Below are 26,581 nucleotides of genomic sequence, written 5' to 3'. Positions count from 1 at the left end.
GTTTGTGTGTGCACGGGTAAAACTGAAAATTTTGGTTTGTGTCAGAAATGTGCAACATTATCTAATGTTTTTAAATCTTAGTTCACAGAACAAGACGTTATTGACTTACGGGTGTTGGTTTTGCTTTCTGCGCTGGTAGACGCGTTTGTGTGCGCCTTATAACATGCATGCCTCCAAAACAACGACCTTTCTTGAGCTTTGAGTAAGTGTGCTGATTTTAAAGATATTTACGTCATAGTAGATCGAATATCTCACTATACTCATCACCAAACAGTTGTAGCTTTTTAGTTTCTGATTGGCCAAACTACACATGAGCTTGTAAATGTGTTTTTATGTGCCATGTATGAGGGGTTAAGAGACAGAGTTACAAAGCCATCTACTGTACGGAGTAGACTACACAGACAGTCTCATTATGTGTCTGTGAGCAAGGGTAATCAGGTAGCGCCAAATCTAAACAAGTAGCAGTTCAAATTTTTTCGTGGCAGCAAATACATGAATGTATGGGAAACACTGTAATTAACTGTCACAACCTTTAGAGCACAGGTACAATATCATAAATACCTGGAGCAAGCTTTGTTCGATACAACAATGCTTTGCTTCTTTTGCTTTGTGCAAACGAATCACAAACCCATCAAACACCCTCGGGATGAACAGAGAATTTGAGCCAGGCTCGTTCAACATTGGATCTGACCCTCATGTGGAAACTCTTCCTAGAAGAGCGGAAGATGTCTAATAAATGTAACGACGAGGTCCTTTTTGTCTTACAGTGCAAGTTTAAAATTGGAATTGTAGCAAATAATTCTAATGTAACTTGAGTCATTATATAGTTGTACGCCACTCTTTATAAACTGTAAATACTGTAGATGCAAGCCCTCATGGTACTTCTCTTAAATGAAGAATGCCCCCCCCCCCCGGGACTTATTAATGGTAATAATTAGGGAGAAACCTCCTTTTGAAGCCTGCCTGAGTGATTAGTCCTTTAATGATGGAATGGTTGGTAGTGGGCACACATATAATTGATTTATGTTTTTGCCTTGACCTTTTGGAATCCAATTTACACATCCACAGGCAAAGGAAGAGTAGGTAAGAGGAGAGGTGAATGACGAGAATGGATGAAGAGTGCAAGAAGAGATACTTGGTACTTGGAGTGTGACTGTACTGTAGTTTTTACATCAATTAGATTGAGCACATCTGGTTTTATGATACTAAAATCAATGTTTGGCTGGTTAAATAGAAGTACAGCACAGCAGTAATGATAGCCATACACATAATAGTGGCTATGCTGTATTAGTAAAATTAAATCGTGCTCCTTTTTCAAATGTATATAGGTTGTAATGTTTCACATGTCAATCTCTAACTTTACAGGATCCAAGCCCTTTCTTTGTAAGATCTGCCACTTTGCAACTGCTCAGCTGGGAGATGCCAGGAATCACGTGAAGAGACACCTGGGCATGCGAGAGTACAAATGCGATATCTGTGGGTGAGTTTCAGGCTTAGCAACTTTGCTATTTTACAATCTATGTGGTTTGATGCCTGGCATAGTTAGATCATTGGACATCTGAGTGTTGAGACTGAAGGCTTTATGTCTAAAAATATACAGCACAGTAATCCCTCTTCTAATGCCGTTAATTGGGTTCAGACCCGACCGTGATGAGTGAATTTCCGCAAAGTAGGATTCCTTATTTATTAATGGAATATTTTCGGTCGTAAAAAACATTTTTACGACCTTCTAAATAATATATTTTTTAACTTTATAAGAGCCCTGTAGACATGAAATAACACTCCTATAGTCACCTTTACACTCATATTATTCAAAATAGTAGACATAATAAAATAAGATATTAAATATAAATAAAACATTACATACACTCACACGTTAGCACTGGAGGAGTTACTGTTTTCTGGACAGCGTACTTCCTGTGGTGGGTATTGTCTCGTCAATGTACTGTAATGACGGCTGAATGACACCACGTCAGATGGCCGTTATTTGAAATAGACAGAGGGCACTATGTCTTATGAACAATTCAACACTTCCTAGTTCTCTTCTTCTATGGACCTATTTCCTAAAAGCTAGCTCTAACCCAGCATGCAGAAGATCACTCCCCTCTACAGCCCACACTCTAAACAGTAGCTCAGAACTACACAATACACCTGTTACAATGGTGCTTCGCATATAGTGGGGGGAGTCCCCCTGGGTTGGCGGTGAACTGTCAGCTGTGGCATGAGAGGCAGGGAGTACTTTCAGTGTTACTGCAGACATGCCAACATGTACAAATTTATATGACCCAACAAGCAATTTGACTCTTGAATACGCTTGTATGCTTCATAGCTCTGCATTTTGTCGCATTTTCCTGGTTTCCTTTTCAAGTTCCGTCTGTACAGTACAGATAAATAAATAGATATTATCAGTTTCTCAATAATATTTCAAATCCAGGAGGCATGAAAACCTTTCTGTCCCCTGGGGGAGCATGACAGAAAACAACTGAGAACCACTGTGCTACAGTAACATTACAGACACCTAGTGACCAGTGTAGAATACTACATATTATGCCTTTTAAATGTGTCTTCCGAATGTTGTATTTTTGTTTATTTAGCCATTCTTATGTTTGAAAATGCTTAATTTAGGCCAAAAATACGTATAATGTGTTCATGCATATTTTTGACTAATAACAGGCCGTATTCAACCACAAAGCAGCGATAATTTATTAATTTATTTGGAAAAACTGTGATAGACTGAAGCCGTGAAATTGCATCAGCTGTGTTTTCCCGCAGCCAGAAAAATGTATTGTGCAAAACCATTTTCCAAGTCGATACAGTTTGTTGGATTGTCTGCGAACCACAACAACTAATTCTTTACAGCATTTAATTAATTCTTAAAAGTCTCTGCTCGTGTAAAAGAAAATCCATTTGAAATCTATCTTCAGTGTCCATGATTTACACCTAACCTTCCTTGTGTTTTAATCAATATTATAGGGATCATGAGCCTGTAAATACCCGGTTGTGTAAGGTTCCTGTGGTCCAAACACACAAGGCTCCTCCAAAAGTTCAGAGTTCTGGGGTTGTTCCTGAGGTGAAAATGTGTTTTTAAGAGTTCTTCTAATCCGATCCCCTTGTACCAGCCTACGTGTAATTATGTTTTATTCAATTAATTTTATTTCCGTAATACAACCCTATACTGCCTTGTGGAGTTCAAAATGCTTGCATTAAGATGATAAGTATATAGTTGGAGAAATACTTCATTGTTGAGTTTATAGTTTTTTACCATCAAACTTATGTGGCTCCAGGCTCATAAAGATGAAGACATATGTAAAGATATTACTTTTTCTCCCTACGTATTTTTCTGTAAACGGTTCCACTTAGTTCATTTGCAGGCCAAGTTTGTTCCACGAAAGCTGAGCTGAGTGAATGTGTTTATTTGCTCCAACTGATGTTTACAAACATATTACAGCAGGAGAAAACAAGCTTTGGTTTAAACATGGCTTTTCCTTTAATGAGAAGAAATGCTCATGTTTCACAAGCTCTCCAGCGAAAACCCCCTTTTCTCCCAAGTGCTACAAATGTGACACTTTACATAGCCACATATACATATGGAACAGTTCTCCAATATGTCTTTAAATGGCACTACTAAATACAGCCCCTGGTTTCACAAATCATGCAGACGAAGGAGCCATGTGCTGCCAGAGCTGGCCATTGGTGACAAATCGGCCCTATGTGTGCTTTCATTACTGACTGATCACCAGGCCATCCCTCGTCTTGAATAAAGAGCAGCAAACACAAAGAAACCCCCCAGAAACACCCTCATTAAGGCCAGAGCCACACATGCACACAGCCCCAACTTTTCCAGTTTGATGATTTATCCTTAATCTAAATTGAAAGCACATCGCTAATGGATGACCGCATTGCAGGTATAATGTATAACGTGATTACACGTTTTGGTAGACCTGGAAAAGTAAGATTATTGTGCATTTAAAATGTGCATTTTCCACTATGGTTACTAATGATGGTTCATTGCTATTCTGTTTCATTAAGTTGTTGTGTTATTTCGTGTCTTATTTACCAAAAAAACGTGTCAGTAATTGCTTTGTTTCCCTTGTTAAACTATCAGAACAAACGATTACTTTGGTCTTCATACTGAGTGAATGGATGTGCTGGACCCCAGCTGTCCACATCATTTTAGCTTTAGCCCCCTGAAGTTGATGTCTTATCAGGAGCGGGGAAGTTGTTGATCGTTAAAGATCATATTGCTGTGGCATTTAATTAAGAAATGCTAATGCAGGGCCAGGACAGATTGGAACCCTTGACCATGCTGTCAGTCACACCAGGACCGGTTGGTCTGTGTCTTGCTCATCACCCCTAAAACTCACCTTGCCATTATGCTCACTTCCTTCGCACGCATGCCCGTCAGGGATATTATCTATCTACATATCTGTATGTCTTTATATCACAACAAAGAGATCTGTTTTTAATTTGCCTATAAAGAACTCCTAAGGTGCAACAACAGCAGAAAACACAAATTGGCTGTTAGCATGCACGATAAGATTTCTCATATTTAATTGGTTAAAAAAAAGTCCACCAGCATGTGAGATGGTAGATTCTTGTGAATTCCTCCCAGCGTGTTTTGTCCACAGTGGGGCTGGGTCATTTAATGAGCCTCCTCTTCCTCTACTCCATCATCTACCAGAAAGGCCCTGCGTTCAGCATTTTCACCCTCCTGCTCTCTGGTCCGGACGGACATCCAGTGCTGTTGTAGGTGTTAAATTATGCATAAACAATCTAAATGCTTTGAGGCATTGGTTTAATATCAGCCCTCGGCCCTGGCCTTACTACTGTAGTATTAACACTATCAAAGGAAGGGATTGTTCTCATGTGGAATGCTTTTTCTTATTATGAGTCATAAACTGCTTGTTTCCAAGTGTCACTTCATGAATTTGAGCAAAACTTTAAAAACTGTTGCTTACAACTTGAGAGTTTGCAGTTTACCTTGTTTGTATTTCCTTTAGAGGAGCCTTCCTCCTACCCTGGTCTTAGTTGTATTTACTTAGTGTGTGTGTGTGTGTGTGTGTGTGTATATACTGCTTGTATAGATATACTGCTAAAAAAAAAAAGGAACACTAAAATAACACATCCTAGATCTGAATTAATGAAATATTCTTATTAAATACTTTGGTCTTTACATAGTTGTATGTGCTGACAACAAAATCACACAAAAATTATCAACTGAAATCAAATTTATTAACCCATGCAGGTCTGGATTTGGAGTCACACTCAAAAATAAAGTGGAAAAAGACATCACCTGTTGTCTATTCCATTTGCTCAACAGCATGTGAAATTGATGGTCAATCTTTGTTGCTTTCTAAGTGGACAGTTTGAATAACAGCACAGCAGTTTTGAGTGAGTGTGAATTGAGTGTTCCCTTTATTTTTTTGAGCAGTGTATATATATATATATATATATATATATATGATTTCATGTTGGGTGTGTGGATTTGACTGTTAACAGGATGGGGCTGGCTCATGTCAGCATTTTTATGTCCCCTTGTCTTGTGAGATTGTCTGGTCTGCTCCCAGAATAGCCCATCAGTTCCGCCTTGCGTGGCTCATCCGCTGTAATGTGCCTTAATGCCCGGGCCTATATGAGAAGTGTGAGGTTTGGCACTGACAGTAGAGGAGCATTTTAAGTTGCTGCTTATCCAGAGAGACCGTCACTTAATTCAGACCCTCTATTGTCTATCCACAACCCTCTCCTTCTCCTTTGACGTGATTCTCTGTAATCCTCCAACAGATTCTTGTTAGAACTCCCTGAGAACTATTTTTATGTTTTCCCCCCTTCTTTGCTTCCTACCATTTAAACATTAATGGTTGTTGCAGATGAAGAGAAGGATCCCTATGAGGATGATTATAATGTCACTCCACTGATGTCCCGCCGCCCCGAAATAATTGTACATCATCACTTCATAACGTTTCAGAGGGACACGTTGGTGGCGTGCAATTAAAACCGCAGAATTTAATACACCAAATTACTGCCTGTCAGGCATATAGGAAAAACACACACAGTGTTTGAGTTACACGTAATCATTGTGAACATTAACGATTTTGCTAAGATCTCTCCACCCCACCCCTTTCTTCCTCATATAGCATTCAACATACTGATCCTTGGGAAGCTTAGCGATTTGGTCGGTGGTACGCTAGCTTCAGCTTCATCTTAGTGTTGGACCTTTGGCTATTATACACACCATATATTGTAAATTTCTCAACCTTTTGCATACTATTATTGTTATTACCGGTAGTATTTTGTATTGACCTTAAAGGGATAGTTAGTTTTTTTTTGTTTTTTTTTACTTGAAGTTGTATGACTTCCCCATCATTAGCTGGGATAGGCTCCAGCATACCCGCAACCCTAGTGAGGATAAGCAGCATAGAAAATAATCTGGGTTTAATTTACGCAAATCATACCTGCTTGTTAAGCATTAGAAACAAGTACTGTATAGGAATAGGCTGAAATGCCTTTTTTTTTTATTATTGAATGCGTGTCTGGGAGCATGGTCCTTTTCAGTTTCTGTTGTCCCCTTCACCAAAATAAACACATTATGCTCTGATGCATTTAACTGAATTTAGTACACCATTATTGGAAATGAAATGAGTAACACTAAAGGTCATTTGGAAAATAATGCAGCACGGCTGGTCTGGAAAGGTTAAGTATGTGACTGAGCAGTTCTGATGATAACAAGGGCTGTGTATGGCTCGGAGAGCTTGGTGTTCTGGTTTGACTCGGTACTCTGTGATCGCTCTTTATGACCGAGACAGCTTTACAGCCCGTTACCCCCATAACACGATAAAGCGCAGCATAATGGATTAGATGTGTTAGTAGCCTTGGGCGAATGTTTGTAAAATTAATGTTTTTTACAATAGGAAAACACTCATACACACGTAGCATTTGGAAAAACATGACGGAAAAAAAACATCCTTTTTGCCAGAATTGCTATATCAGTAAAAATTCAGACATGTTTTCTTTGTTGTTTTTTGTACATCATGGTCGAACAATATACTTGTTTGTGATATGTGGTATAGGAACATTGTACATACATATATATGTATGAGTGGGCTTTGGCCTTAGGGTGTTAACTATATAAATGCAATCCATGTTACAAATAAGGTATTTGCTGAAAATTATACACCACTGGTACGTAAGGGAGATTAACTCTGCTTAGTTAGCCTCTTGTTGACGAAAGGAAGTTTTGTAATGGGACCCAAATCGGCATTTACTGCGATGAAGATAAATATTCTGCATCATATCAATCCTATTTTAATAACAATCTCATTTAGTGCACCCATTAATGGTAACCTTGGAGCTTCATAATCGCTCCGAAGCATATGTTGCATCAGTCAAAAAATGCGTCATGAAGTGGGAAAAAAAGAAACGGTGCAACCTTGTTTAGCATATTTTTCGGGTGAATTTTCGCCACAATTTTGCTTCGGTTTGCGCGCATTCACTGGTTAGCCTACAATATGGCGCGCGTCTTGTGGTGTTGTTTATACACTGCGTGAGTCCAACTGTGTTCTTATTGTGTTTTCCTTTTTAATCACAAAACGTCCTACCTTGTTAACATCCTATTAGCTAGCTAACAAAATGGCAACCCGAACCGGAAGTCACCCATCTATGATGTCAGCAGCGGTTGACTCTCAAAAATGTTGACACACAACACCTTTAAATCCTAAATTCATATACTATTAATGATGAATGAAAGGGGTAAATGAACATTTAAGGTTACTTTTACCTTCTTTGAAGACATGACTGTCCGCAAAGACAAAATGTGGCAGCGAGATCAACATGGACACCACCTTCCTGTTTTCCCATGAGTTATTTATTGAATTCAATAGTGTTTCTCGCTGTCTTTTTGTCAAAATGTTGGTACTTGCAACTTTCTAACCCTATTGAATTAATAACTCATGACAAACTCATGACGGTGGTATTTCATCTCGCTGCCACATTGTGTCTTTGGGAACAGTCACAGAATCAGTCAATCAATTAAGGTAAAAGTTACCTTAAATGCTCATTTAGCGCTTTTATTCATCATTTATATGTATTTGTATTCATTTTAAATAGTTTTTTTGCATGTAAAACTATAATTGTAAATTTAAATTTTTACATTTTTGACTTTCTGGAACCGATTCATTAGATTTACATTATTTCTTATGTGGAAAAATGTATTTGTTTTACGTCCATTAATCGGACTATCTGGAATGAATGAATGACGCCAACCAAGGTTCCACTGTATATTCTACTATTTATTACATTTGCATTTAAGACCAAAAGCAGACACTTATTCCAGAAAGGCACATTATTCAACTGCACAATAACACACAGAACAACAGGCTGTATCGGTTTCCAATATGTTAACGTAGTGCATGTTACCGTAACGTAACGTAATGTAACAACAGCTATTACAGGACAGCAACAGCATATTGTAGTCACAAGCTAAGTGCGCCCTCTCGCGACCGCTGATGGTTCAGTCTTTGGTTGATGTCAGTATGAACTACCATTTAAAAACATGTTGAACTAACATTTCAAAATATGTTATCGCATCTGACGAAAAGTCCCAGGACCAGGACCAGCCAAATTATGAAAAAAAGTATGATTTATAGTCTGTAAACTACGGTACTAAAAATCTCCATCTGAAAAAAATGTACGCCTCACACACTTACATTCTAAACTTTTATCACGTCAAGCAATGGAATTGTTGTAGGAACAATGCTGATCCATCAATTCCATGGAGCGAACTGTTTCATCAGTATGTTGCAGAAGGAAAAGAAAGAGGAACGTTAATGAGTGATTAACAACAGTAATTAAACGATGATGAGGAAGGCAGATGAAAAAAAGGTATGTAATTAAAATATCAGTCCTCTCATTGTCAGAAGTGTGAGAGTCATCCATCGTGCACTTATTAAAAAGCTGGGTGGAGGCAAAGAAACAGTGCTTAATTCTAGCAGCTCAAAGTGTCTGGTAATCTGCCCATGGATATGAAAAGGCTGTAACTCATGTTTAAGTGTTGGGGCCGCGTCATTGGAGGTTCACAGTCCTGTATTTCTCTGTTGATGCCCACAGAGGCAGGGGATATTTGGCAGTCAGGAGTAATTTAACCTAATTAATGGGATGCATATTTGATAGAGGAATAAAATATCCCGGCTCAGCAAAGTGAAGAAAGGGAAAGTTAAAGGTGGAGGGGAACGTAACTTGTGCATTCTGTTATCAGCTGCTTGAGAGACCGAGGTAGAGATGAAAAGTGGACTGTTGCTGATAAAGATGGCAACAAGAGCATGAAAGAATTGGGGATGATGTGAGATGGATGGTTAACACAAAGCTTAGCTGATGGGTAAAGTGGGATAGGCTCCCTCGCCATCAGATCGACAACATTGTGATTTAATTCATATCGGGTGTTGGTTTGGCAAACCAACACATTAGACTGGTTTGCAAACTTGGAGCAGTCTTTCCGGCTGCCAGGGGCCTTTTTAATATTCATGAGGGGCCTTTTAAAGGTGTCCCAACAGAAGTCTTGTCCCTCTACCACCATCTGTTTTTATTTTTGTTTTTTAACTGCCAACCTATACACTTTTCATTACTTGTTGGTTCTCTCAGACACTCTCAGGGCCTGCGGAAAATCTGCCACATAGCTCCTCTGGCACTTTTTAATTGACTTACTGTAAGTATAGATTCTTTTCATTGGGTGTCTTTCCATTGAGTCTTTTGTCTCTCCTCTCTCTGTGTGATGCCCGTTTTTATCAGGGGTGCAGAAAAGAGGTAAAATGCCATCAGTCATTGCCATTGTCATAACTGAGCTGATATAAAGTGCAAATGTTAGTCATAGCTGGACATACACTGTCAATCATCAAGAGATTTTTGACAATTCCAAACATCTAACTTTGTCAGATCTATCTTGGGATACCCATTTCTGTTCTAGCATGACTGTACCTCAGTGCACAAAGGTTCATTAAGTTATGCTTCGATGGTATGGTGTGACTGGCCTCTGTTTTGACCTCAACCCATCATACACTGTTGGAATGAAGAACAACAGGAATGGTGAGCCAGGTTATCTTTCAATATCAGTGACTTCTGACCTCACAAGTGTTCTTGTTGAGCAAATCCCACAAGACACTCTCAGACAAAATGCTGTGTGAAAAGTCCTCCCAAAGTATAAGCAGTCACATGCAGTCTTTCCCATGCACAGTGTCACCTATCTACTTACCTGATGAATTTTAATTGGTAACTTCATCATTATAAATACAGGCAACATTTCTTTTCTTTTCAGTAGATGGGGTCTTTGGGCAATAAGACATCTGTTTTCCAATTGTATGTTTTCAAAACATGTATTATGTTGACACTCGTAGTCTTAATTTGCTGCACAATGTTTCCCTCTTGATAACTTTGGCCCTCCTGTTCTGAAGACCATCATGTTGCACTGCCCTTCAGGCTTAATGTCACAAGATTCCCGTGATTCTCACATTTATGAAGCGATATTGACCATTGTCTATGTGAAACAGATAATAAGCAGTGATGAATGGGTGGCATTAGTGATGAAATTACATCAACCTGAACAGGCGATTGTATTAACACACCTAGACGATCCCACTTTTCCCCGCTGCCTGTTTAATTGATTAATTGCTGACATGGATGGATGAGGGGTTGTGGGTCTTGTATCGTGGCTGATTGCTAGTCAACCATAAACAGGAACAGCCACAGTGGGCCCTCAACAGCAATATTCATAGTCCCCAACCTTATGGTGATTTCTTCTCCAGCTCTGACATCAGGAAAAATACGTGGCCATAAAAGTGCTCATATCACTGGGCTGACATAAAGCCCTTCTTCCCATCCCCTTGCTATCGCTCTGTGTGGCTTAGTTGCATCTCCTTTAGTTCCCAGTTGCTCAGCACACCCGTTGAACTTTGAAATCACCCATCCTTCTCTTTATAGGTTGCTACAGCTCCTCAGGTAGCCCCTGTGCCGCCCAGCTTTAAATATGAGCAAATAATAGTGAGCTGAGTGATGCTGCCTGTGTCCTTGACTAGGATCCTCTGTGTGCTACATCTCACTGTCTTGGGTCTCCTGGGAGGTATAAAACACCCCACAAGAAAACTCTCAAGGCTTGTTGGTGGCATCCATGGATGGATACAGCAATAGGGAAAGGCAATGTTGTCTTTTTGTGTCTTAGTGTGGAGGGGTTGCAGATAATATTGACGTAAATACATTCCTGTAGATTTAACAGGAATGTTAAATATACGTGAACACACGTGAACATACGTGAGTCCACTTATAATGTGTGCATATTTCAGTTGAAGTTATTAAAGCACTATGCCGCGTATAACAATTTTTTATTTTTTTTTATTTTTTTTCGCGTCATCCGCTATCCGTCCCCATAGTTGAGCCAATATATCGTAATTGCCAAATTAGGCTAGAACCCCTGACAGGGTCACTTGTGAGGAGTTATAGGAGGCATGCGTGTCCTCCTGTTTTGGATCTGGCCTGCAGGAAAAAGATGTAGACACATGGCCAGAAATGCGGACCTTATCGTCAACCACGCTATCTGTGCGAACCCTTCACATTATACCATGTTAAACCCCTGCACCACTGACTCCCTAAATAAGGAACTGTAGGTCTGCACCCCTGCATCCAGCCGTAAAAACACTGTGACACATCAATTATCCCTTGAGAGAAAAAAAGACAAGAAAAAGCATTGCGTGTGATGAGGATGAGCTTGTTGTGTGAAGAAAAGACATTTATTCCTTTATTCTGTTAGTTCAGCAAAACAAACAGAGGTCAGGGTTATGGCGCAACACTGATAGTAGTGTGTCTATTACAGTTAAATTTCAAATTAGGCGGTTCACTTTCATCCCTTTTATGGTCATTTGGAAAGGCTGCCCTGCCTTTCAAGCCCCCCAGCGAAATGCGATTACTGAAACGTTTACAGGCTACATAAGCTTCAAGAAAAACAAAAAAAAAACACACAACTTTCTCACATGGAATCCAGTTTAGAGGCACAGATCCATGCTGATGACTTGTGGTTTCGTTACTTAACATTAGATGGCGCCATTCAACTTGCTAGAAAACTACCAGGATTTCAGATGCACTTTGTTACTATTGTCTGTTTTTAAGTGGATCCACTGAATGAATGTGATTCTTTCACTGACATGCTTGCATTTTAAATGCATTACACAAAATTTGCCGTGTGCAATTAATATTAGCACAGTAATGAACACAGCCAGTGCAAATTGGAGCAGCAGGCAGGTCTCCCATTGACAGACTGGGGAGTAGGGTGCCTTGGTCAATGACACATTTCACCTTTCTAACAAATAATACTAGCGCATGCATGAGTGTATCATATTGAATGTTGCTGGTGGTCAAAACTATCATGGGAGAGATAATGAAGTGAATATTAGGAAAGTTTTCTGTCAGTTGTCGCCTGCCTGGCGTTTTAGTTTTTATTCTGTCCGATTAAAAGCCACATATTTTAAAGCAGAGGCCCATGAAGGCAGGCGGCCTATTGCAATTCACTTTCCAAGTCAAATGCTGTAATCTTCATAATTATGTTAAAGTAGACCTGAATACACCTGACTGCAGACGACCACAGTGGCTGCAAGTGCAGTTGTGAAAGGGCAAAGCTGGAAGCTGGCAGTGCTAATGTTGTGTTTGTCGGGGCGTCCCTGCCGGTGCTGCTTTAACTAGGGTAAGCCTCTCTATAACGGTACACCTTAGGGGCTGATCTGCAGGTCTCAGGAGAGGCTCCGTGCTCTGCTGTCTCATGGGGCTTGTCACGAGGGAGCTGATGCTGGCTTGGCTGGCTGGCAGGGTGTGGGGCGGCTACAATGATGATGCTGATGGTGGTGGTGTGGGCTGACATGCCGAGAGGGCAATTACGGCAAGGACAAAGACTGCGTAGTGATAAGTCCCCACAGCAACCTAATGAAGAGAACAGGTTAGCCTGTTAAGAGGACCAGGAACGAGCATGACCTCAGTGCCTATTTGTTTGTGTGTGTGTGTGTGTGTGTGTGTGTGTGTGTGTGTGTGTGTGTGTATTGCTTTGTTTAACCCACCTCGAGGAGCATACTTTTTCAGAGGTCATGTAGCTACAGTGCTTGATATTAAAGCTCCCCAAAGTGCTGCCTTCCCATCCTGTTTTTTTTCACTCCTCCATAGAATGAAATGCATACAACCCCAACTCCAAACCATCACATCTTCAGGGAGTTATACTACTGCCACTGTGCAGGGAAAAAAGAACTAATGAACTCTTTAACTTATCCCAGTGGATAATTGCTGCACATGAGGAGATCCAGACTTTGTGTTTATCTCGCCGCTTAATGATTTTTCCCTTTCTTTTAATAATATCCCACATTAAAATTCAGCACCAAATATCCTGCATTTTATATGTCAGATAAAGTGATGAGACTGCAAGCAAGGTAATAGAAGGCATACAGTACTGTATACTACATAGATAAGGAAAGAAGTATTAAAAACATCACTAAATGCAAATTCCTTTAAGGTAACAGTTGACAAAATTTTCTGTGTGGGCTCCTTTATTCATTTAACATTTATTTAACCAGATAAAAGGCCCACTGAGCTGAAGAAAGTCAGCACCACAGTGAACAAAAACAGACCAATAAAAAACACTGAAATATTAAGTACTAGTAAATTTTAAAAAGTACAAGGTTATTTTACAGTAACAATTTATGAATCACAGTTCGAAGGATTTATTTATTTTATTTATTTTGCCTCTCCACTATGGATGCCATAATGATGACAGTCAGTCTATGTTATCAGGCAATAGATTTAAATGCTCTCAGACCCTCTTCTTCATTTATTTGCTTATTATTGCGACGTCTTATTTTTCGGTGGTGTACTTGATACTACTGGGTTGGCACACCTGTCTGGGATTTGATAAGAGAGCCTCCAGAGTGCTTCTTATTCAAACCAGCATATGCTCACTGTAAATCAGAACACTAAAAGGTATTAAGATACAATGTGATAATCTTTCCGGAAGGGTAAAGAGAACAGTCGACACTCCACTTTACCAGTCAAAGGGAGTCCAGTTGATTGGCTTTTACCAGATTTCCATTAGGGATGCGCCGATTGCTCGGCCACCGATCAGCATCGGCTGATTTCCGTGATCGTCATATGCTGATAAATGTGGCTAACAAAAGCCAATCACCTGTGGCTAGTACTTTTCCCTGCATGCAGTGTAGTGTCTTGCCCTAACTAACGTCTTGGGCAGCGTCCTCCTCCCACTTTTCCTCACAGTGCACAGGCATGCCAAAACAAAAACAATCATGTCCTCCGTGTGGAACTTAACTACCAACACATGCCACAAAAACTGTCTTGCGGGGGTGGCGCGTTAAAAAAGCTTTAATTTAATATGGCATTTGAAGAACAAACACTTGACGGAGTATGGTGAGTTTTTGTGTCTCACGGTGTGATCATCAGTCCCACGGCAGCTAACGCAGCCATGTGAACAACACTCGCCCGTATGTGCGTGCTAGTCAGAAAGCTAAGCAAATAACCCAAAAAAGGGTTGAATTCATCGGACGAGATGACCAGCCTTTGTCAACGGTGGAAGACACTGGCTTCACCGAGTGCTCTCTCATTTACCTGGAAGTCCTGCTAGAGCTCCACCAATGTACTCTCACATCCAAAGTCACCTTAAAGAAGGTGTCAGTTTCACAAGTGATATATGTTGTCTTGAAAATTTCGGTAAAATAAGTTTTCGTCTAACTTAAGGTGATTTTAATTACTAATTTGATTAGAAATTAACAATTTTTTGGGCCCCTTGGCAGTCAAGGGACCTTGGAATTGTCCTGACTTTTCCCCTTTGTACGACACCCGTGGCCAACAGCACTCATCATAACTAAATTGAAAAATGTTTAATTAATCCACGTGATCGGTATTGGCCGATTTCAGTCCTGAATGATCGTGTCGGAATGATCGTATCGGAATCTGCTGCATAAAACCCTGATCAGAACATCCATAATATCCATCAATTTGTACACTGGAATACAAGTGACAGTTTGAATATGCTGTATATGATTGTATTGTCAAATTGATATTAACATTCAGTTTTTTACCCATTATAGCATCAACATAAATACAAAAGAACAATGTAGATTTACTGTGCATTACCTTGTGTACTGTGCACCTATAAAAATCTGTGTGCATAAGCATCGCACTAAATCAACTGAATGTAATAACACTGATCCACAGTGATCACATGTAATGCCACTGTGTAGATATCTATAGTGAGCCTTAAAGCTTAATGTCAGAATGGAAGGTGGTGTGTTAGGAGTCTCGGGGGTTTGGGGGTGGGCTTTTAACATATGTTGTTTTTTACTCTCAGCAGTGATAGTTAAACACGAGGTTGAATTTCATACTTCCAGGGCCTTCGTGTTAATGTGCTTGACTTGTTGTTGCTGCCACTCTTCGTTCAAAAGGACAATGCCTTTAAAGCCCAAATACTGTATTTTGCTTCTGTATAATACTGTATAAACTGTATAATAGCTTCTGCTCTCATTTGCAGATAGTTTCAAAACATTGCACCTTGTTTGTGCAATTTAGTCAATTATTATTCATTTTAAATGAAGTAAATATACAATTAGTCAATTAATATACAAATATACATTTAAATATAGATTATACTTTAATGTTAATATATTAATTAATTCATGATTAATGTAACTGGACGGATTTTGAAATCATTTGCCTTCAAAATTGTCGCTTAAACACATTTCCATGCAGGTTTTGCTGCTCAAGAAGATGTGCCACACGGTCACAGTGAAATGCATACTCAAATATAATTCATGAAATTTAATAGAAATGTATATAGTATACTTCATGACTTTTGGTAATAATGCATTGTTAATTGAAATGTTCTTTTGAATTCTGTAGCGATTGACATCTCTGACATGCAGACTGATTAGCACAATCATTTCTAATGCACCATGCTGTTGTGTGGCTTATTAGGTCAAAGGTCTAATGTGAAGGCTCTCTTACTAAATTAATCTGTTTTATCACTCCATATTGACTCTTTCAGTATGCAGCCTACCAAGTGAACGTGATAATGAAACGTGCCTTTTCCCACTTTGCAACCAAACACCGCTAATCTAATAGTCACCCATACTCGTGTACAGGTGAGCAATTATTATTCTAAAAAGTTTCCATGCCGTGCAGAGGTGACAAAGTGAATATGGGCAAGGAGTAGTGCAGACATATTTGACGGCTGCTCACTTGTGCTGATAGGCCAAACGGTGGTGGGAACCCGCCACTTTTAATCATGCGGAGGGTGACTGCTTTCATAAGAGCACCCGGCGATTCTGACAACTCTAATAAGGAGAGGTGACAGAGAAACTTTCTGTGTTAGCGGCAAAACAGAGGGGGAAGGTCTTCTTTTTATGCATGTGTTGTTTTTTTTTTTTTTTTTTTGTTGCATATAAGAGACAAATTTCACTATCTGAGACTGGATTTGAGGTGAAAGAATGTCACTATTAATAAAGGGTTTGGGGACAAGGTCACACAAGTGCCCGTAAAGCAGAGTGCTGCGAGTCTGTTTGCGGCTTTAGAGAAGGGGAAACACACTAAGACGTCTCTCTGTACATAAGGTAACCAATTTGAGTTTTGCTCCTCGGTGTCACATGACACATAATGTATTGCTCTACAGCCTTTTTTATTCTCAGACAATCCCAGCTATGGGTAAAAGGCTAAAAGGAGTGATGCTTTGAGGATATAATTAAAGATATCGTTCAAAGAACAACTTCTTGCATATTTGAATTATTACAGTCGTTAAAAAACACACAAAATATGGAAATACGATTGCTGGAAGCACATAAATCAGTGATCAGCAAGGCCTCAAAGCTCAATAAATATGGGGAGTTAAATACTTTAAAATGCAAATCACATTTCACAATTTGCATATGGGTGAATTTAAAGGAAGTGCGCTTCCTTAAGACCCTCAGAGGTAGTATGGGGTAGAGCGAATAGCAGTCATAATGTGTGTGTGTGTTTTTTTTTTTTCCTTTCATGTTGTCATCGGTCAAGTTATTGGATCGTTTTACATGATAGCAGCTGAAGTGGGCTGACAGACATGGCTGCATCTCTTTTGTGGATCCAGAAAGTGCCTTAAGTGATCTGAATAATTAGGAGTTAATTATTCTTCATCCATCTAAATCAATAGGACCGAGATATGGGGATGGAATTTATAATTTTAGCCCAACGTCCTGTCTTGTACTAATGTGGTAAACTAAAGTGACTGTGAATAATACCTACTGACCTTCCAGTAATTATGCTTCGCCTGGCAATTTGCTTGCTGTTGCTAATTGAGGCTCTTGATTCAGGGAGATTCATATTAAAAATACATATGTTTTATGGCTTGAGTTTTCTTTAATGTATTATTAATCCTTATTATTTTTAACAATAATGAGCAGACAGCTTGTGCTTCGCTTGAGGGTAGGGAGTACTTATTTTTGCACAGGTAGTACAACTTTTTGCTGAACAGAATTAGTTTTGTTTGCAAAATCGCAACTATGGTTTGTCGTCCTTGTAAGTAATATTGCAACCATAATTAATAATTCACTATTTATTTGCTGACCTGAAAGGGAAAAAAACAGGCTTCCTCATGAATCTATTTTCCTTCTATAACAATCCTCCCATGTTGTTTCCCCCCTCAGACATTTGAAGATACTCTGGCGGCACCAATGGATCAATGGGACACGGTGTCTCTTTATGCATTAACACACAGGTTAGAGTGTTAGGTTAAAAACCTGCCTAGCGCCTCCTAAGAAAAGAAAAGAAAAAAAAAAAGACAAGCAGCAAAAATCAATTATCCCTGTGGATTTCAGAGGGCTGGCTATCGCTGTGAAAGCGTCTCTTTACCAATATACATATACGCATGTATGAGGGGAGTATAGGGGTGACCGAAACTGTCGCTTCTGAGTATTTGCACGTGTGAATGCCCTTGCTGTGGCACCTGCGGGTATTGACCACGCAGGACACAGGATGAGTAATATGAGTAATATTCTGTGTTTTTGAACCAACTAAGTTCAAGTGGCGCTGAATTCCCAACGTTCTGTCTTGGAAAAACCCTGAATTAAGATAATGTGACTGTGTGTGATCGGGCAGGCTCATTTGAAAAGACAAGCAGATTTAGCTTTTTATAAGCTCTCTCTTTAAGGGGCCATACATGTTTTGACGTAGTCCAAGTCTCTTTAGTTTTTTTCTGTCATGCCGATTAGTTTGCGAGGGAACGCTCGCTCAGCTTTCACACACAGCACACAGCATTGCACCCCCACTGTTATGTGTGTCGGAGCGGGAGAGAACATGCGAGTTCAGAATGGGATGGACCGAAGTGTGATGTCCCTGCTGCTCCTTGTGTTGAAGTCCACATGTTTGCCTCAGCACAAATCCTTGATGATTCACAGTGCATGCCATAAAATTGTATTGCCGTATAGCTAATGGCATAAGACCGGTTCTGCTAAAATGTGCTCAAGCCAATGAAATAAGTAGCTGGGCTATGATGCACAGACCATTTACAATTTAATTAACTTGGATAAAGGTGTGCTTTTTTCATATTAATATTCACTGAAGTCTTGTATTCTATATCTGAATGTATTCAATCTGTTATGCAGGTTAAATTTGATAACACGATCACACAGTGGCCAGAGTCTTTAGTAATAGGCTAATAAATGTTACTTTTCCTGCAAAATCAAGCATAATTCTCAGTGCATGGAGGAAAAATAGCAGAAAACAAAAGATGGAACCCAAATTAACTAAAACTTCCAAACTTAAAACAGACTTCACATTCTCTTTCAGCAAACCTCCAAATACACATTCACACACATACAGCCCTCCAGTGCCAAATGGGCATGTCTGACTCCCCCCCCCCCCACCCCCCTTCTTTCTTCTGCGTGTGAAACTACAAAAGGCCATCCGTCCGCAAAAGCCTTTCTGGTGCGGGTGCTGCTGGGTACTGCTGCTGGTGGTAATTAGGCGTCATAACACTTAGACCGGGTGTCTCACACGGTGCGGAATTCCTCCTGACGTGACAGAGCGATAGAAGAGTTATTTGGCTTTGTGGTTTCTTCTGCTCTGTTGGTCATCTGTCCTCTTTAGGGCCATCAGCCTAATCAGCCCATCACATACACACATGCACATGCACACACACACGCAGACATACAACCTCATGTACATGTTGTCTCAAACGCCTGAAACACCGACCCACCCGCCCCGTGCATGCACCCACAGGCACAATAGAGAGGCAAATAGTGTTAGAGAAAGAGATATCAATGCCTTTGAGGCTCGACAAGAGGGCGATGGGGGTTGTTAAATTGTTTTTATATAGGGTGGGTGTTAGTCAATAGTCAGTCTGCTGCATCACTAACTGTACAGACAATGTAGATCAATACAAGGTGAAGGCACATATATTTCACTAATTACTTTAATAATTAAAAGGGTCTGTGGTGATTAAAATAAAATCAGCTCACGGTCAATTTTTTGTGCTATAGGTTCACACACACACACCACAGTGATCCTCTTGCTTCGTTGCCATGAAATCAATTCAGAAAACAACATAAACAAGCATAGTATTCTTTTCCTTGATAGGGTAACCACAAAGAAACACGGGACAACTTTCTCAATTTATTTACACAACCTGGGTAATCAAACACAAGTCATAGATACACACAAGCACACAAAAAATAGGAATTACAAAAAAGATCTTAATCAGCTCAGTGGATTACATTTCTTGGCTTCTTTGCTTGGGTACTTTTATTTATTGATCCATTTTATTCCCACATATGTTAATCCCTATAACAAAAGATTTGAGTGAATAATGAAGAAAACAGGGCTGGCGGCGAAACAAATGTGCTGTGGCAGTAAATTCAGACTTTGTGTGGCGTGCCGTGCACATCGCCGGCCCACAGAAGGGGGAGACATGCTGCTTTCATGTCCCTAAGCCATATTCACGTCTACCGAAGACTTCTGTTTTTACACAGGTAGGCAGTTTAGGGACTTGCTCACTGAGGAAGAAGGGAAGGAAAAAGAAGACAAGGGAAGAATCAAAGGATGTACTCCCCTTTTTAATAATGTAACAAATATTCAAATTTCTAAAAATAAAACCTCTTCATCCTTCCTGCTAATCTGAGCAGTAATTTATTCCAACCCAAGGCCATATTAGTATGCCAGCCCAGAGCAAATTGGTTACAAGACCAAGTTCCCTCAAAAACTTACACACAAACAGAGTGAAAAGATCAAGCTGCGACTTGTAGACGTCTTCTGAATATATAATTTGTTCTCAGCTAGTGGATTGTTATTACTGTGTAATTATCACTCTGTAATTTTTATTCATGTCAGCAAAATTTCTGTTTTCTAAAAATGCAATAACACAGTGGAGTTAGGGATAATTAATGAAAACACTGAATGGGTTTCTATTGTTTTCCATGAAAAAGGACCGTTTTAGAAGTAAAATAATTGGAGCACAAAGCAGTGCTTGGCTCTGCTCATGAATTTCTGATTAATTGCCACTGAAGTGTGTATCCATGTCTTGCGTGTGTGTCCACATGAATCAGTGCCAGTTTATGAAAGCAATTGAGCAATGATAGTTTGTATCAAGCATCAAAAGACACTTCATTATGGATGCAGTCATAACACATTGTGTAGTATAATGATGGCAGTGGTTCATATTGTTCATTATACATATGGGTGTCATAAGGCACTTGAAATCTGTGTGCATGTGTTTGTGTTTTCATCATTTTACAATATCTTGTTTCAGCAAATTAATGCATAAACTATTGGGAAGAAAAATATGCCGCTATTTGCCAACAGTGACAAACAATATATTTGAGATAATGATTGCATCCTTTGGCTTGTGTGTTCATAAATGTTAGGGAATGAATTTCTCTGCATGTTCAATGAAAGCAAACAGAGACACTATGTCACTATGCCTGAGTGGACTTTTTAGTTGCATGATTGATTCTCATTGCATGGTGAACTGTAGTTGGAAGACAAAAAACATTACTTTTATTGTATCAGAAGTAGTTTCCTATTTATTTGTCATGCATAGGCTTTTCTTTAGATTTGCTGCTCTTCAGATGCACTGGTAATGCCTCATAGGGAGTGAGGCCTGCGACTTAATCAGTGACTGGCACAGGCCTTGAGCATGCTGGCTGCCTTCACAATCGTGAGCTTGTCGAAGGTTTCGGGGGCGCTGAAGTGGAGTCGAGGCCTGCCACACATGTCACGCTTTCCCTAGTTGACAAGCCCTGCAGTTACACAATCAACATTATTATTGCGGGGAAATGTATATATTTAATTAGTAAAACAATGACAGTTTCGCTTGATTTATGGTGCAAGGCAAGGCTTAATTAATTGGAAAACGCACATTACCCTGTGACTTAATTATGATGTAATTAATCACTGGATACTTGTTCGGTCGTTCAGTCATTTTCTGGCATGTTTCTATGGTTGTGTGTCACAAAAATTTCCTTCCAGGGTCATTTTTATGTGAGGTCATTGCTTTTTTTCTTGAGTGGCTGCTGAGAGGAAAAACACATACTATGAAAGTGTTTACAAATGCTAGATGACATGCAGACCTGATGAGAGCACGCTGACATGAACTTGACATTTTAGTAGGTATTGACATCACTGTGAAACCATCTTTGGATGGATATTAAGGCTGCACAAAACGTTCCTATTAACAAGGTCTTTACTTTATAATAGATGCTCGATATTGTTTTTTTTTTACCAATATATCGACATTGTCGATTATCGATATTGTCCACTGACAGGACTGCTGATCCCTGTGCCCCATGTCCAGTCACAACTTGTTTAATGAATGAATACATTATGCTTCTTTTACTGTGATGCCACAAGATGCAGTTTGCAAATAAACATTGTTTGTGCAAAGTAATACAAATTCTGCAATATGCAAAAAGAGTTAAATGGTTCCAGACCTGACTGTAATGAATGAATTTCTGTAGGAAGTACGATTCCTTATTTATAAAAGGAATATTTTTGTAGTTATTGCATAGAAAACCTGTTTACGATCTTCTAAATATGTTTTTTTTTTATTATTAGAGCCTCCCTCTAGACATGAAAGAACACCAGTCAATCACATTTAAGTTCATATTACTCAATGTAGTAGATATTATTCGAAAAAATACTTCATTTAAGACTTGTGCTTATGTGTTTTGCTGTAAATGTGTTCCTTTCACTTCCGTTTCAATATCAATATTGCAGCCTTGAATATCAGCCGACACTGATATCAAGCAGAGGACAATAATTAGCAATGGTCGGTATGAGAAAAACGGACCAATTTACTTAAGCATCTAAGCATCAGTTTTATCAACAATGTAATGGAGGCTAAGCATAATATAGCGAGGTTCAAGGTGCTGAATTAAGTGTTTAAACACGACTTTACTTACCACCAACAGAGGCTGGTCATCTTTTCTCTTATAGCCAATGACTTCTTGTTGTCCCGTGGGAGTTTCCCATGTGATGCTGCTTCAAATGCGCAATGAGTTTGGTCGTACTAAACTTCCCCGGGTCTTTGCCACCACAGGAAACTTGTGGATAGGACGTTTTGCTCTCAGCTGCAACATTCTTTTCTGACATTGATGGAAAAATACACAAGGCTGACATCACTCATACTCCTTTTAACACATTTAGCACATGCTGTTGTTGTGATCATGCTGTAGCGGAGTCTTGTATCGGAGTGCTAATGTCGGAGATTTTAGACGCAGGCCAATATAACCCGAGATTCGTTTTTTTTTTTCTGATATCGGCCCAATCAGGACTCCCCTAATTATTGTGTCCATTGTGAGATCATTTAACATTGCAATAAAAGGAGTTTGGTGCTTGTCTCACCGAACTATTATTGACACCTAATGACCAATGTAGGCATGAAGAACAGTACAGAGACAGTTTTAAAATGCCACAAAGTGCTAACCGTACCTAAAAAAAACCACAAAGTCATGAAATAAACCCCACGTACCAAATGAGCCTGAAAGAGTCGTTTTCCAAAGGCACCGTCTATGACAAGCAGTCCTGCTAACACTGAGAAATTTCGGATGCCATCTGTAAATTCATGTGTAGACATGGCCCCAGCATACACTGTCAAAAAGAATGGCTTCAGGGTATTTTTTTCGTTTGCTGCTTTGTTAGTAAGAAAAAGAAGGACTAAAAAGGACACTAAAAAGATAAGAGACATAGGCATTCATTTCATATAGTATATATCCATCCATCCACTTTCCATGCCGCTTATCCTCACTAGGGTCACGGGTATGCTGGAGCCTATCCCAGCTGACTTTGGGTGAGAGTATCGTAAATCCTGGAGTATTGGGATATAAAATTACCTACATCAGGGTATATTTTTTGTCCATATTGCACAGCACTAGAATACAATATGAGCATGGACAGTTGTTGTCTTTATATGCTATGTGACTGACTGGCGAGTCCAGGGTGTACCCCACCTGTTGCATAAGGTCAGCCGGAATGGGCTTCAGCTCAGCCATGACGCTGAATATGATAAGCGTCAGAAAATGAATGAATGAATGGATGCCTTCAAATGTCTTACTGCTAGAACATGAGCAGTTGCATGTGAGGTTGAGAAAACTGGCGTCACTTGTTCTTCCACCTCCTGTGGACCTTGGAGACCTGGCTCTTGCCTCCTTAGCTCCATACAGAATCACATGCTCACAGGTAATTAAGATTACATACGTTATTACACAATCATCCGATCACACATGCATCCACAGATTATTTCTGACACTTCAAACTCGATAGAAAGGACAACTGCCAGCTTGTTGTGCAAATATAGTGCTTTCAGATCTTCTTTGCTAGCCTTGAGAAGCATAATTGACCAAATGTGAAAGCTAATACTCTCGGTCATGGTCACAAATAGTGAATGCATGTCTCACTGCTCTGTGGTTTTGCTGTCATCCGTGGAAAAAGTTCTGCCAGTTTTTTTTTTTGTTGTTTTTTTTTTTAAATGAAGGATCAAATCGGAAGATCAAGGATTTTCTCTCAAACAAGCTTCTCCAGAAAGCTTATTGTAGAAAATGATAGGGGATGGATGGACTGAATGCAATGATATAAGCAAAGGGAGGAGGAGGTGTGGCTGTGACTGGTCAACTATCGCCCACCTTACCACCAACAAGCTTCTTTTCCTGCTTTTCCTCAACCCAGCCCCCATGTGTCTGAATTGGTAAGCGTTTTAAACTATTAGAGCTGCTGAGAAAAAGGCCTGCTTGAGTGCAGAGCTGTCAGTCTGCAATGAGGCAATTGGGGTGGGGGCTGTCATGGCTGTCACTCAATGGGAGGATGAGAAGTGTTTGGCCCTAATGGATTCCTCCAGGCGGACGGCTTACACGGCAGCTAGAAGTAAAATCGATGTGTTGTCATGAGCAAGTGAGGCATCATCAAACGGCCAGGTGGACGGGGAGGCAAGAAAGAGAGGTCTGCCTGAGTAGTTATGTCTATATCTCAGCCTGTGTGTGTGTGTGTGTGTGTGAGTGTGTGAGTGTGAGAGACGAGTGAAAAGAGACAGACAGATGCTCTGCTCAGCTTTACACGCCCAATGGGGCCTCTGCTATGATTGTAAGCATGAAAGGGGGCTCTGACCTCCATCATCTCTGTTGCTTTTATTTTCCGGCTCTCTTGGAATTGGACATGGATACGCACACATACATACGTGTCGATAACTGTGAACCTATGTTGGAAGGGGTCTGTTATTCTGACATAAAGTCAAACATCTCTTGGGGGAAAAATTCTTTTCTTTGAACAGATTTTTTTGTCAGATTTTAGGTCCATCTTTCCACAAACTGGGATAGTTGAAATTGTCAAAAGCTAAACAGTGTACACAATAATGGGCATGAAAGAAAACAGGGAAGCATAATCCTAGAATTTTAATCTTAGCACAAGTGAGAGAGGCCATTGCATCATTTTAATTTATAATTGGAGAAATACAATATTTGTATGCCACTGGGGATACTATTGATTCATAGCTGCCCAAGGGAGATGATCAATCAAAGCTTTGCAAACAAAATCTGTCAAGTGCAAAGACACCATGAGTGCAGAGTGTGACATACAGCATTATGATCTTAATAAAGGCAGCTTCTCCATACCAGCCTTATGCAGCCCTGACTTATGTAACTTCAAGTCAGGTTGGGATAGAAAAGCCTCTTTGCTAAAATGCCCATTCACATGTAATACTGGGTTAATAATACTAGTATTGTATAATAATTTCAATTTAGAATCATCTCATGAATCAGTTTTGTAAGAAATTCAACCCATATGTTGTTTCAGTCCAAGCTTAGGTTTGAAACGTCAGCCTTTGGAAACAGGAACGTCTTCTTCTCATTGATTTTCATTCATTTCATTTCAAGCTCTAAAGTGTGCTGTGTCGACTAATGAAATATTACTAGGGGTGGGCATTGGCAAGGACAGTGCAGTGAGGTACTGTGTGATATTGTGATTTTTGCTTATTTTGCATAGTTAACTGAGAAATGTAAAACGTAGCTTAGAATACATGTTGTATATACTGTATGTACATCAGATAACAGTGATCATTCATTGGACAAAATTGAGTAATTTGTCAAAAAATAACTCAATGTAATTCCAATTATCCATTCCCAATTTAGTGCAATTGTACAAAAGAAGTGAATCAAGTTTCTTGTCACTTAAATGCCAAAGTACAGTTCAGAATTGTCTCCCTGTATAAAGTCTTTTTTTCTCGTTTATTGACCTTAACACGCCAACAGCAGTGCTCAGTTCCAACACCGCACGCATATTCGGCCGTAGTGCTGTCCCACAACAGCAACACAAGACTTCCTCGTTATCCACTCATCACAGTCACATTTTGCTGTGATAATTATGACAATTTGTTGTGGATTATATTTATATTGTTGAATTTATTAATTAGTTATTAGTGTAGTTATATTATTGCAGTTTTTTAATTACTATTCGGTTCAATGTGCATGCCACAAAATTCCTCAAAGTATAAAGGCATTGTTTTTCGACAAAATCTGCAAGTTCTCCTTTTTTGTTGTTGTTGTTGTTGTTGTTGAAAGTACCAGTTTAGACAATGTTTTAAAATTAAAGTTTTGGCACCGGCACCGGATTATAGGTAAACGATACCCAACCCTATTTCTTACCTGGAAGTGTTTTTGATTTTTCCCATATATGGTGTGATATGAAAAGAGTCACTGTTCTTGCTTTGTCATTTTTCACAGACTCAATAGAAAAAATGTGGAGCTTTATTGATGCACTGTGGATGTCTGTTCCAAGTATTTTGTGGGCACACGTCCTGCTTCACCCTCTCCTATGCCATTGCCCATATTTATTTTATCTGTGTAATGTGGGTCACCTTTGTATGGCAGCCATCAGCGAGGCACAGCCAAATAACTATGTCTGAAGCCTACCTTTAGCATGATTTATGGGCCAGTGTGACGCTCAGCTCTCAGAAGGACCTCCATTGTCCTGCTACAGTTCTCAACTTTCGACGTAGGGGCGCTTTGTCTACGTTGAGGCAAACCAGACCCCCGTCTTTAAAAAGAATCAA

At 39.7% G+C, this 26,581-nt stretch overlaps 1 protein-coding gene across 7 annotated transcripts in view; it reads left to right on the top strand.

Moving 5' to 3' along the window:
* znf407 (zinc finger protein 407) overlaps positions 1–26,581 on the top strand; it is a 191,083-nt gene that overhangs the window by 12,369 nt on the left and 152,133 nt on the right. For all 7 annotated transcript variants that reach the window (XR_008571946.1, XM_054780923.1, XM_054780921.1 and 4 more), the window contains exon 4: positions 1,366–1,480. Coding sequence is in view for 6 of the 7 variants with exons in the window: in XM_054780923.1 (XP_054636898.1) it covers positions 1,366–1,480 (115 nt within the window). In the remaining variant the exon portion in view is untranslated. The remainder of the gene's footprint in view (positions 1–1,365; positions 1,481–26,581) is intronic.

Source organism: Dunckerocampus dactyliophorus, chromosome 7 (genome assembly GCF_027744805.1).
Source record: "Dunckerocampus dactyliophorus isolate RoL2022-P2 chromosome 7, RoL_Ddac_1.1, whole genome shotgun sequence".
NCBI lineage: Eukaryota > Metazoa > Chordata > Actinopteri > Syngnathiformes > Syngnathidae > Dunckerocampus > Dunckerocampus dactyliophorus.
The sequence above is the reverse complement of the archived record's forward strand: the minus strand, read 5'-3'. Positions and strand labels throughout refer to the sequence as shown.